The 13,792-nt window shown below is 36.0% G+C and overlaps 1 protein-coding gene across 1 annotated transcript in view; it reads left to right on the top strand.

Annotated features, from left to right (window-relative positions):
* The first annotated feature begins 451 nt into the window (after nucleotides 1-451).
* The window catches only part of LOC121406279 (spondin-1-like), a 97,579-nt gene continuing 84,238 nt past the window's right edge, over nucleotides 452-13,792 (top strand). Inside the window, exon 1 of the mRNA XM_041597296.1 lies at nucleotides 452-641. Within this exon, the coding sequence (XP_041453230.1) occupies nucleotides 452-641 (190 nt within the window). The remainder of the gene's footprint in view (nucleotides 642-13,792) is intronic.

Here is a 13,792-nt window from a genome sequence, read left to right as displayed (position 1 = left end):
AGTAGTACCGAATAGCTTACCTTACACCCCACCCCTACTTCGGCCCCTCCTCCCAACCCCCTCTCTATTCATCAACCTTTCCCCTCATCTTCTTTTATTAGACCTCCTTCTTCATTTCTTTTTCCCCTCAACCTTTTCTTCATCAAAATAGGTCTTATAATGTGATTAAATCCATTCATTTGTTGGTGTTGCAGTTTCCAACTGTAATATTTAGGACCCATACTCAACCCGGAGGCCTGCTCTGTCTATCTCCCACGCAATCTATCTCCACCATCCACTGACCCCCATCAGCCACACGGCATCCTTTTCCCCTCATCTCTCGCTCGCTCGCCCAGCGCTCGCTGGCGGTACTTTATTTTGCAATCACACGTGTTGTGAACGTTTTCAGGAGAACATCACTGGCGCGAACTGGAATAAAACCCCTGGTCTTTTCGGACTTTTTCTGCCCAACATGGGGGCTACAAAGTTATTGATTGGAGCTTTCCTACTTTTTGTGACCCTATGGATAGTTTCTGCACAAGAGGACGAATCATGCGATCCTGTTATGGTACAGGGCATCTCGAAAAGAAATGGAGATAATGGATACAGGATTCGGATCGATAGGTTACCCTCTGACTATGTTCCAGGCCAGGAGTATCGGGGTAAGACTTTTCCTGTATCCGTTGACTTGGTAGTAGTTTGTGATTGATCAGTGTTTAAAAAAAATGAGATGGAGTCGGGGATACACATGACCTAGGAGTTTAAAGGACAAGTCCACCCCAACAAAAAGTTGATTTGAATAAAAAGAGAAAAATCCAACAAGCAACAACACTGAAATTTTCATCAAAATCGGATAATAAAGTTATAACATTTGAAAGTTTTGCTTAACTTTACATATAAACAGTTTATATGCATATCCAGGCTGGTATGCAAATGAGGAGGCTATGACGTCATCATCTGTTTAGGGCTTTAGGCATTTATTTAATGTGATTTTTTTCATTTTAATATGATTCCGCTTTCTGAAGACTTAAACTTCATGGAATTTGTAAAAAAAAATGGAAACCAAGTACTAAAAGTTACAAGTACTTGTTTATACATGAAGTAAATATCAGTTCTAATTGGTTAAATCTGTTCTCCTAAAGGTTTAAGTACACTATTAGGCCTATAAACTGATCTAAAATAGATCTCGGTATACAGTCACTGCAATACATGTCAAAATGTTTGATTTTAGTACTCAAACTCAAAACAAATCTATATTTCATTCATTTGTAGTTTTGATGTAATATTGTGAATATGGTATCCAGGGGCGGATCCAGCCTTCGCCAATAGGGGGGCCCGGAATTTTTTTTCAGCCATATTTTCCCCGATCGGCCACTCGAATATGATATTTGCCGGGATTTTTGGTTTCTTTAAAGGGGTAGTCCTATTAGTCACTTCTTAGCTTTATTCTTATGAATAAACATAAATATATAATACCATAATCATTATTTATATAATGCGAGCGCGAAGCGCGAGCTATTTTTGGGGGGGAATCTGAAAAACCTGAAAAAAGATGTGTATGCAAGTGAATAATTATTACGAACGTGAAGCGCGAGCAGAAATAAACTGATGGAAAAGGTACTGTTAAGGACTTGCTTGCAGTTAGCCATGAAGACGTTACATATTTTTAAAAATCAAATAATGCGAGCGCGAAGCGCGAGCTGAATTTTTTTGACATTTTTACCTAAGGAATGGAAATTCTAAGCACTTTTTTTAACTTAACAGAATAGGTATATAACTAAACGATTGGTGCGAGCGCGAAGCGTGAGCAAAAAAATTTCGTGATTTAGACCTATTGAACGAGACACTCTATTAAAGTTTTGTAAATCATGAAAAGGATGAGGAAGTGGGGATCTTCCTTAAAATGCGAGCGCAGAGCGCGAGCAGAAATTTTTTATATACGTTTTGAGCTGATCGAAAACGTATTTGTTATGGACTGCTTGAACTTAGCCATGAAGACGTTACATATTTCAACATTCAAATATTGCGAGCGCGAAGCGCGAGCTGAAAATTTTTGACATTTCTACCTGAATAATGGAATTTTTAAGCACTTTTTGTAATCGTGGAAAGGATAAGACAAAAACTGAACATTATTGGTGCGAGCAGAAAACTTCTGGACACTCTATTCATGTTTTGTAAATCATGAAAAGGTTAAGCTATTGGAAATTTTCATACATTAATAATGCGAGCACAAAGCGCGAGCAGACAATTTTTTTATATTGTTATCTAAAACTGGATAATTATTTAAATGGAGAACAAGCTGCGTATCTGAATAAACGTGTGTTTGAGATATCGACCTAGAATTTGGGTACTCTAAATACCTTTTTTTACCATGAAAACCAATAAAGCGAGCGCAAAGCGCGAGCTAAAAATATATGATATTCAGATCTGAAAAGGGGTCACTTTAAGCTCTGTATTACAAGCACTTTGTGGAAAAATTGTGAGGTGAAAAAGGATAACAGTTAAAACAGCTGATATTTTCAATTATTGTTACTTTGAGTTTTGACATAGGACCGGGATATTCTATAAGGACATTATGTCATCATAAGAAAATGATGACTATCTTCCCATTTCTCTTCCTAAGCATGAGAGCGCAAAATCTATTAATATTATGGCCTGAAAACTGGACATTTAAAGCACTTTTGTAATTATGCATAAGATGCATGAGTTTAAAATCTATCAATGCGAGCGCAAATCGCGAGCAGAAATTTATGATTGTCATCAAATGGTGATTTTAAGTAATTTGTTTTAGAATTAATATTGAGATATACATAACTCACTAATCAAAATGCAAGCGTGCAGCGCTAGCTGATGCGTTTTGACAATCTGACCTAAATAAGGATATTTTGAGAACTTCATGGAATACAGGAAAATAATAGGTAACTGACAAATCAAAATTTGTGAGCGCGCAGTGCAAGCAGAAATTGGTAATATTCAGACCATAAAACAGAAATTTTTACACTTTAGAAAAATCAATTTGTAAATATAACAAAATAATGAAAGTTCAATTTTCCAACTGAAATATGTTATGTATTGACTTCAGAATTTATTTTAAGGTACATATTGAGCAAGATATCACCTAAAAGGCAATGCGAGCGCAAAGCGCGAGTGAAAATTTTATATCCCGACATGAAAGATTAAAAAAAATTAATTTCCAAGTCTTCCCCTTATCTTATTTTATTCACTCATCTTCCACCTCTTATGCTTGCCTTCCTTTTTTTCTCCTCTCTTTTCCCTTTTTCTTTTTTCCTTTCTTTCCCCCTTTTTTTTTTGCTCCGCCAATAGGGGGGCCCGGGCCCCTCGGGCCCCCCCTGGATCCGCCTGTGGGTATCTTGTTTCTGTGTCTGGGGTTCACTGGGTTTTTTTTGGGGGAGGGTGTTAGAAATTTATAGAATAGAGAGTAAGGTACGAAGCAGCCTTACAGGCCCGGGGGGGGCACTCAGTATATAATGCATAGTGGGTATGTGCCGCGGAGGGGACCCCCATTTTCACACTCAAATTTCCGTTCCAAGGCATAGCATTTTTGTCTTATTGAGAAAAAGAACAGAGAAAGCCGCTCCAAGGCATAGCATTTTCTTCTTATCGTGAAAAGCGAAGAAAGAAATCCGCTCCAAAGCTTCGCATATTTTCCGTTACGCCGTTCCGGTCGCATTGATCTGCTACAATGAGCCGAAATTTTGGTGAAAAGCGGCCGCTGAGCGAGGTCCGACCATTGCCTCTGTGCTAGCGCACCCGGCGCCCGTGCCGCCGGGCTAGCTGTATGCACGTATGCCCGTTCCATGGGGATGCATATGCGCACTCACATGCAGGCGACTCGTTCCAAGGACCCCCGTTTTCACAAACATTTGTAGTTCGAAGCCCGTTCCGAGGACCCTCCTTTTTACAATTAGCCCGCTCCGAGGCCCCCGTTTTTTGTCTCGCCCGCGGCACACCCCCACCACTTTTTTGGTCGAGTGCCCCCCCCGGGCTTACAGGCACATGCTATTCCACAATTTCCCTTCCTTCCCCACCCAACTCTTTTCTCTTACTTACCCCCCCCCCCCACTTCCTCCATCTTTTCCTTCTCCCTCTCTCTCTCCCTCACTTTTTGCCATCCACTGCAATTTGTAGCCAAACGATTAGATTCAATCTAACAACTGATTGGAAAAAAAAGATTACTATATGGAGCTAAAGGAAAATTGCAATTTTATTGAAATTGAGATGTCAAGTTTGAAAGGTCATCAACCTCTAACATGCATTATGTCCTTTTATATATACAAACAACAAAAAAATAAATAAACAATAGGATTTGTGTGCATTACTGAGGATTAACTTGATGATACAGTTTGTTTGGTTTTACCCCCATAATTCAATGGTAACATGAGGCTTTAATACATGCTGGAAATGGGGTTGAAGTGCTGTATGAATTTGTACAAAAGGTACAGGTAGCTGTTTTCATACCCGCCCAAGCTCAGAAAATACCTGGTATTTCGCGATGTGAAAGAAATTGTTTTGAGGCCAATTCATGTGAACTGAATGTTCATGCAGATGCTCACAAAGTCATGTTGTAGGCCTATGTAGGCCCATAATATGCCCTTGAAGTTCTTGTAATCTATGGCTGCCTACTTATATGTTTTTTAGCTTTGAAATCACCCTTTTTGGGGAGGGGGAAGGGGAATATGAAGTTCCATTTTTCAGTTTCAGTTTGATTTATTTTTTTCATATCTCACAAAATAACAAATACAATGTTCATCAAAAGACAGTAAATTAATAATGAAAAAAATAATGTAATACATCACCATTATTTATAATAAATAAGACAAAGGTTATACAATTGAACAATCAGATTGGAGACATATATATTGGAGATGAGGGTATGAAGGGCAAACTGTTAAAAAGCAGAGCTCTTGTAATTTAAAGTTTCCCTATTAATAAAATTATAAGTAATTGTCAACTTGTTTTAATATCAATATGTTACAAGAAAAGAAAGAGAAAACAAATATTGGCAATTATTATGAAATTTTTCTCTTTCATTTTGTATAAATAGTACCAATACTTTTATTATGTTTTCAGGCAAAAAAATATATATTTTAGGGGGCTGCTTATCACAATTTACTGTCTAAATGTGCAACATGGGATAAGCTTTAACATTGCAATTAATGGGGATTTTAAATTCTAGGGCTTCTTTTTTGTTTCCATGGCCATTTTGAACATTTCGGGGGGGGGAGAGCAAAATTGCCCCCTGCCCCTGTGTAATTTTTCCTTGTATGTTATGTATAAACAGTGCCTTGAACCTTTGTTAAAAGCGCTACAAAAATATTATTAATATTATTATTAGTAATTATTATTGTTGTTGTTGTTATCATCGTTATCATCAACATTGTTTTGCCGTTGTTATTGTTATTATAATTGTTAAAGTTAAACATATAGGCCGTATTGTGAATACATTTCCTTTTGGAATCTGTCTTTTTCAACCCATGACCATGTTAACGGGGAATGAAACCCTTTGGAATAAGTAGGCTTGTGTCGAAACAGAAAAATCAAAGAATAAGAACAAAGAAAGTTTGAGAAAAATCGGAAGAATGAGAAAGTTATGAGCATTTAAATATTGCAATCACTAATGCTATGGAGATCCTCCCATTGGTAATGCTTTAAAGGGGAAGTTCACCCTGAAGAAAACTTTGTTGTAAAAATAGCAGAAAAAATAGTAAAAAATAATGGTGAAGGTTTGAGGAAAATCTGTTAAAGAGTAAAAAAGTTATTAGAGTTCAAAATTTGGGATTTGTGACGTCATAAACGAGCAGCTGCCCCATGTGTTGGGCAATTCCACAGGCTGGTGGACATGAGCTTAAAAATTCAAATTCAATATTTTCTTGAATTTTTTAATACTTTAAGTCCTTCATACATGATAGTTTCAGGAACAAGAAATAAAGTTTATTTTCATATGTATACTTTGGAAAAAAATGGTCAAAAGTTGGGTCTTCCATTGTGTACCAAAATACAAGAAAAATAGTGAAAAATGAAATATGCCTTATTACCATTTTGTTGTTGCAACAACATACCACTTTATATATTTCTGAAGTTTAGAAGAGTCAAATCACTTAAAGTACACAACCGCTTTTCAAGTAAATTTGTAGTACTCATTCAAATATAAATATTGCAACCTGTTCAGGTGATGTAACGTGAGTAACCGAAAAAACTGACTTTGTTTTCTGAGAGAAAAATTCTTCACATTTAATTGGTGGGATTTTAAATTCTCTTCCTTCAAACAATCTTTGACACAGTGATGACTATCAAAATCATTAAAAAGTACAATTTTTTTATAAAATTGATGAAGAAAAACTGTAACGTGAGTAACTTTGTAAGTGAGTAACCATCACGTAATGTGAGTAACCAGTAAAAATTATTCAGTTCGGTAACATTTTCTGTGGGATGTCAAGTTTTAAGTCTCATGGTTAGTTGTGAAGTTATTTTTGATTAATTAAAAGCAAAATGAGGGTACATCTCTTTGATGCGACTCTTTGTTTATCAAAATATCAGTGGTCATACAATCACACAAAAAAATTGAATATTAGTAGAAGTATTCACAATGCGAGAGTGCATTAGTCAGACTTGGTTTTGATTACCCAAACTTTAAAGAGTGTTTGAACAACACATTGAATGCCCTTACCTGTAACCCTATCTAGGCTGGGGTATTTTGGGAGTTGATATGGCCCGGAGGGTGGGGGAAGGGGGGGGGGGCTCCCAGGCCCCCCTTGAGATCTCGGCCATTGGCCGCACGATCACGCCGAAAATTTGCATGCAGGTTGTCATGGACATAATCTACAATACTATACAGTAATTTATTTCATGCAAATTGGTATTAATTATTATGCTAATTTATGCATAATTAGTAAGCGAAATCATACTTTTCCCTCCTACTCCCTAATAAAGCTCCAATTGTTCCAATTTTTGGTATAAAATCTCTTTTAGATGTTCCTAGCAATGAATTTTACACACATTATTGAATTTTTAATGACATGTGTGTTGTTAACCATACATGGACAAAATGTAACATGAGTAACCGTAACGTGAGTAACCATATTATCTGCACCCCAAGTAAAAACCATGTGTTCTTTATTTTTTTAATTATATACAAAGTTTGTCTCCCTAATATACTTCTTTGAAATGGATATAATCAACTTTCATAAAAGCCTTGTATGAGGAGACTTTTCACTTATGTTGACTTTTCATTTTATGCATGTCCAAATCATGTAACGTGAGTAACCGACACATTCCAAAGATTTGCCAGGAGCATAATAGAATTTCCCAAGTTTTGTTTGTATACGAAGGATAGTCAGACTGTGTACTTTGTTGTGATAAGGAGATGTTTAGTTCCTATCAATAATAATGGAGTTACAGCTCCAGGTACGAGTCAAGGTGTCTCCAAATGTAACGTGAGTAACCGTGGAATAGCCCTGTTATGTAATATAAAATGTATGAATTTCAAATTTTGTATGGTTCCTGATGACTTAATTTTGTTTTCTTTTCATGATCGAATGTGAAATGATTTGTCTATTGATATACAAAAGTTACAGTGAAAACCATTTTCAATTTTCTGAGGAAATGACATTTCATTGATTTTTTACCATTCGCTATGTAGGAATGCTGCTCGCATATGACGTCACAAATCAAATAATTGAAATTCTAATAACTTTTTAATTATTTGATGAATTTTTCTCAAACCTTCGGCAATATTTTTTATTATTTTTTCTGCTATTTTGCGATAAACTTTTTGTCAGGGTGAACTTCCCCTTTAAGGATGTGGGATGTCACATGTGAACAACTTTCCCTTTGATGGACCCGCAAAATGTCTCTTTCTGCTTTTCCTTGTGGTGATACAAACTCTTTATCAATGGGTTATTCTTTAAGAATCTGTATTACGTGCCCTCCAATAGAAAGAACACATGATCTACTGATAGATGTGATAAAAGAGGCAATTTAAGTGAAATATATACTAAAATAATGGGGAGAGTTGTTCACAAGTGACATCACACATCTTTGTCGCATTGCCAATGTTAGGACCTCCATAGCATTATAACTTTTTCATTATTTGTCCGATTTTTCTCAAACTTTTGTTGGTCTGTTTCTTTGATTTTTCTGTTTTCACACAAGCTATTTTGTTCCAAATGTTTCATTTAGCTTTAACCCAAGGTCTAGATGAATAGTACAAAGTCTATTGGGGAAATAGACTTCTACAGATGAGGTACAGTGTTTTTAGAATGGACCTACTAGGTCCATGGTTTTAGGAAGTCGCAGAGACAAACTTCCTGAGTGATTTTATAGCCGAAGTCAAAACTGCTATAAGCTCAAACAAAAGGAAAATCCAGTTCTTATTTGAATGGGAGCTTTGATTAATGACATGTGGAAGTGATAAGAAATCAAGATTATTTTTTAATTAGTGTACACAAGAATTATCTTATCTGTATTAGCCAAGGATGTAGCCAACATGGATGATGTACAAATTTTGTGATTGCTAGGTACAAGCGTGTATGATGTAGGCCTAGGTGTTAGTTGGCCTAAAATGATTTTAACTATATGCCTTTTGCCTAGATACAACTTGAATTTTTTCCCTTTCTTCTCTTTTTTATAGTATAATGATTTATCTTGGCAAATATTAGATGTATTTAAACTTCTCCATTGTAGGGGTAAGAGGCTGACTCAAGAGTCAGAAGCCATCATAAACAGAATCTTTTACTCAATTTTAAGAAAGTAGTGTAGTACGTAGTGGCAAAAATTATGAAATCAAAAACAAACAAATACATGCATGTTTTCATCACAATGATAGTTGTTTTGGTAAAAAAAAAATCTCTGTTATTCGGCTAGTTCAAGGGTATCATTCTCCTTAGTAAAATCTGTCCCCACCTCACTTCATAAATTTGATAATCTTTCTATGAAACAGAGAAATCATATTTTTTCAGGTAGTTTTAGTATGCTCTTCTAGTAATTCTTTTTAACAAATGCCTTTTAAACACTTATCAGATTTGTGTGTACATACATGTACACCATGATAGTTTCCTTCTTAAATTAATCATGACTGATAATAAGTTATTATTATTAGGTAAGAAATATATCAGAACCTCAAATATTCTACACTATCACTTAACAGACACTTATTATCATTTTTTTCCTGTTGTATATCTTTTATATTTTAGATCACATCTGTCATGCAATATATTTTATGATGCAATTTTTTATTTAAACCTATACAGTGAATTCAAAATTGGAAAATAAATAATCACTTGAAAGTCTGAACACAACAAAAAGTATTAAGCTGGGCTTTAAAAAATAAACTAGTGTACATGTGTGACGCATTACATTGCAGATTCTGTGTGTACATATCAACCTATATACAGTGAATTCAAATTTGGAAAATGAACAATCTCTGGAAAGCCTGAACACAACAAAAAGCAGAAAGGTGGGTTTTTAAAATTAAACTAGTATATGTGTGTACACATTGTATACATTGTGTGTACATGTGTATTATCGTAATAAAATAATACTGATGATAAAGCTTTGATTGCCAATAAAGTATAAAACCTTTAATAATGAAAACTTTATTTTGCATTCAAAGCATTATCATCATCATTACCTTACTGAAGCCAAGAAGTGAAACTATAAAAATAGATATTTTTATTGGGTTCCTTTTTTAGATCATTCTAGTGTGATGTTCACTCTGCTTTGGGGGGGGTTGTTAGTTAGTTATTTATGAAAGTTTTATCAACTGAAAGACAACACCTGATTTTGACATTTGATATGACAGGCTCGACTGAAATCGGAGATGGGGGAAACCATGTCGTGGGTAATATGGGACAAATATTCTGAGATTCGATGACAGTATTGGCGTATTCGTATGCAGAGGCACATACCCCAACGATACGAAGCCTGAGGGCTGACACTGACGGGGTCACAGTCCCCATTTCATGAAGCAAAAAGTTATTGGTTTTTTCCCTGACTTGTTGTTATAAGCTACTGAAATCCTTGCATCTGATTGGCTCATGGGGAATTCTTCAGTGAAGATCATTGACAAGATGCCAGTTGTGAAGCACTCCTCGGATTATTAAAAGTGAAGAGGAAAAATTAAAATCTGGCACAACTTGGAAGGTGCGTCCGTTCGAATGTCTGAAGTGCGTGACTTTCACTGATTTTTAGTCTTACTCTTGGTAGGGTGAACCAGGTGAAGTAGGCCTTCGCTCTCGATTTCAAGGATTTAAAAAAAATTCAAGAACAGCCAATGAGTAGGGACTCCCTGAACATTAGGTTTACACTTAAGTTTAATTCAAATCTTGAAGATTCAAAAGCTCTCCTCAGGATTAAATATGAATCTAGCAAAATATGATTTTGTTTTTTTAATCCTGGACAAAGTTTGATATTTTTAGTAAAAAACATCCTGTCATTGACAGGATACGCAACTGTCTGGTAGACCCATCGGATATAGACTGCAAGCACAGACTCATGTTTGACACTTTAACCAATAAATACCAATTATAACATGTCTAGAGTAAAGACTACATGAAGATGCCAAACTTTCTGTCTGAGTCAGCTAAGAGCCAGCCACAGTACATAGTGAATCTAGTCTCGCTACTTCAGACTCTGCATTTATGCGCCATGCGAATTGCAAAACCCAAGGGTCTGTGCGTGCAGACTATTTCGGATATCGGAGAGGGTGGGGATTTCATCAACATATTTTGTCTGACAAGCAGTTAGATCTAGTAATTAGGCCTGCATCCGATGACAACTTATCCTTGTTTTTTATTTACTGATCGCACTGACCTCTGACTGTTGAGCTTTACACCCTAAATTTCATGGATTCAAAATAATTCCAGATGTCTACATGGCAGTGAAAATAGCCAAACATTGGGTTTTTTATACATCAGATTTTTAATACTTTGATAAAAGATATCAATCTAAAGCTTAAAGACTTACATTAATCAAAATTGAAAATTTTGAATAAGTCTTTGGAACTCCAACTGAAAATATTCCAGTATGAGTCAATCTGGATTTATTTTCAAATCCCTAAAATTCATAGAGAATAATTACTTGCCAGACGATTTAAAACTTCTCATTGCTGGCGTGAATTTGTATCAAGAAGCTTGAATTACTTGCTGATTGGAAATTCATGGGTAAAGCTCTTTCTAGCATTGCTGTGCAAGTAGCAGATGCGCAGGTAAATTGCCGATATGTCTCTTGTCAACTCGTCCACACATCACATGGTTTACTGTCATTTAGCCTAATGCCATTCCATCCATCAAAATTTTGTCTTACAGCCATTCAGTCCAATATTTGTTCACGTAATCACTTTGTCTAATCACCAGTTCATCTTGTGACCAGCTGGTCTAATACCCATTTTCTTTTGATTGATTTCGCCAATTAACACTTAGTTTTAGTCTAATTTGATCAAATAATATATTGTATGGACTAAATGGCTATTGGACCAACTGGTTATTAGACGAAATGGAAATTAGAACCTGTGGATAGTGGACGAACTGATGGTAAACCAAATGATAGAAGACAAGTTCAATTGGAAGAACTGCATGGCATTAGATTAGACCAAATGGAAATCAACCGATGCACAAATACACCTATAATTGTATCTCTTGGGAGAATTCATGGACAATAAATCATTAGACATCATCTCTGACGAACTTGCATTAGATTAGACCACATGGAAATCAACAGATCTAGACAAATACACTTGTACATTTTTTCTCTCGGGAGAATTCATGGACAATAAATCATTAGACATCATCTCATGCAGGCTCATAAGATCATAAACTGTTGCTGTAAACCAGCAATAAAAGCATTTTCTCTGAATGATTTACGACTGATCAGGATGTCTTGTTATTGGAGGATTTCTAACAACATGGGATTTATCCTATTTCCATAGTAACAGCCAGCTCTCTATGAATATGATTTATGAGCTGAGAGGAACAGTACTTAGTTTTGAATTTATAAAGGAAGAATTTAGTATGTGTGATTACACAATCTGTTTGTCCACAAGATAACTGCATGTACTGAAAACTGAGTCCTCTAGAACTTAATAGAAGGCATCTTTGTAATAAATCAAGACTTCTTTGCCATTATTATAATTTACAAATTGTCTGTATATAAAGGCATGAGTTTGGATATTTTTATCATCTCCATCGTCGTGATCATCATTATTTTTGAGACCTTCTTACCGAGATCCTCCCACTCTTCTTCCACCTCCTTCTCCTCTCCCTCCACCTCTTCCTCCTCCTTCTTTCTTCGACTCCTCCACCTCTTCCTCCTCTCTTCGTTCTCCCTCATCCTCGTACTCTTCTTCCTCTTCTCTTCCTCCTTTTCTTAATGAAGTGAAAGTGAGCAGTGTATTTTAGCATCACATGTTCTACCAGTACGCTCTAAATTTCAAGGATTTGAAATCATATCGAATCAGATGCGAAGAGCAAAGAAGCAAGCGAAAAAAAAATTACTCTCGTAATACAAAAATCAAATTTTTGGGATAGATTTTAACATATCGTCTAGAAAGGATATTATATTCCACCATTTTCCCTTTCCTTTTTTTTTTCTTGGTCGAGAAACTTGCCCCCCCCCCCCCTCTGTATGCCTGTGATACTTGCATTTAGTCGGTCTTGCAGAGTTACTGTTTCATAATAACACCATAGAGCTATTAACAGAAGGAGATCTGACTCTCTCAAACGCTTTGCCCCATGCGTGGCACCGCTAATCCCCTCTCAGCAGGGTCCCTCACGGCGCATTACAGAGGCCGCTCGTAAATCAGATAAGGAAAGTTGATCGACGCGATCAACAGCTCGGGTTTGCGCTTGCGCAGTAGTGTTTTCACCCATAATGCATTTCACATCGGCTTCACGAATTTTATGCAAACATGGCGGCTCACGATTTCGAACGTCGTGATTTCGAAGACGAAAATCTGGTTTTGGAACCAGCTGAATGCAGGCCTGACCAGATTTCACAAAAAGAAATACGGGACAATCGACAAAGTACGCTGCATGAGCGGATCGACCGAGCCAGGTCTTAAAAAAGATCAACAAAGGAGGCTACACGGTGTTCGACTTGGGGAAAAATGTACAGAATTGGAAGGTGGGCGGGGGGGGGGTGAACGAAAGAATGAAGGAGGGAATGAAAAGGCGTAAGAAAAGAGTTGAATTGAGAACGGATACAAAGAAAAAAATGAAGGGGAAAATGAAGGAAAAAATAAAGAAAAAAAGGAATGTTAGAATAAAATGATGAAAGATAGAATAAAAGAAAAAAATGTTTCCGTCATTATTTGAAATGAATTTAGAAAGAAAAAGAAAAGAAGGAAGGGAAGATGTGTGAAAGAAAACATAAGGGAGAGAAATAAAAGAAGCACGAAAAAGGATGAGGAAAGAAAGAACGAATAAAAGAAAAAATGCTTCCTTTATTCTTTGAAAGAAAGAAAGACGGGACAATCAACAAAAAAGATCAAAAAAGATACACAATGTTAGACATGTGAAAAATATAAAGAATTGCTAGAAAGAAAAAAAGGGAGGGTAAATGAAGGAGAGAAAGAAAAGACAAAAGAAAAGGAAAGGAAAAATGAACTGAAGGGGAAAATGAAAAGAAAAACATTAAAGAAAATTAAAATAAAAGAAGGATGAAAGAAAGAATAAAAGAGAGAAAAAAGGTTTCCGTCATTCTTTGAATATAGAAAGACAAAAAAAGAAAGGAAGGGAAGATGAATAGATGTGTGAAAGACAAAATAAAGAAGAGAAAGGAAAAAAGAAAGTGAGAAAAA

The sequence above is a fragment of the Lytechinus variegatus genome, chromosome 19 (genome assembly GCF_018143015.1).
Source record: "Lytechinus variegatus isolate NC3 chromosome 19, Lvar_3.0, whole genome shotgun sequence".
NCBI lineage: Eukaryota > Metazoa > Echinodermata > Echinoidea > Temnopleuroida > Toxopneustidae > Lytechinus > Lytechinus variegatus.
This window is presented reverse-complemented; position numbering and strand designations above follow the sequence as displayed.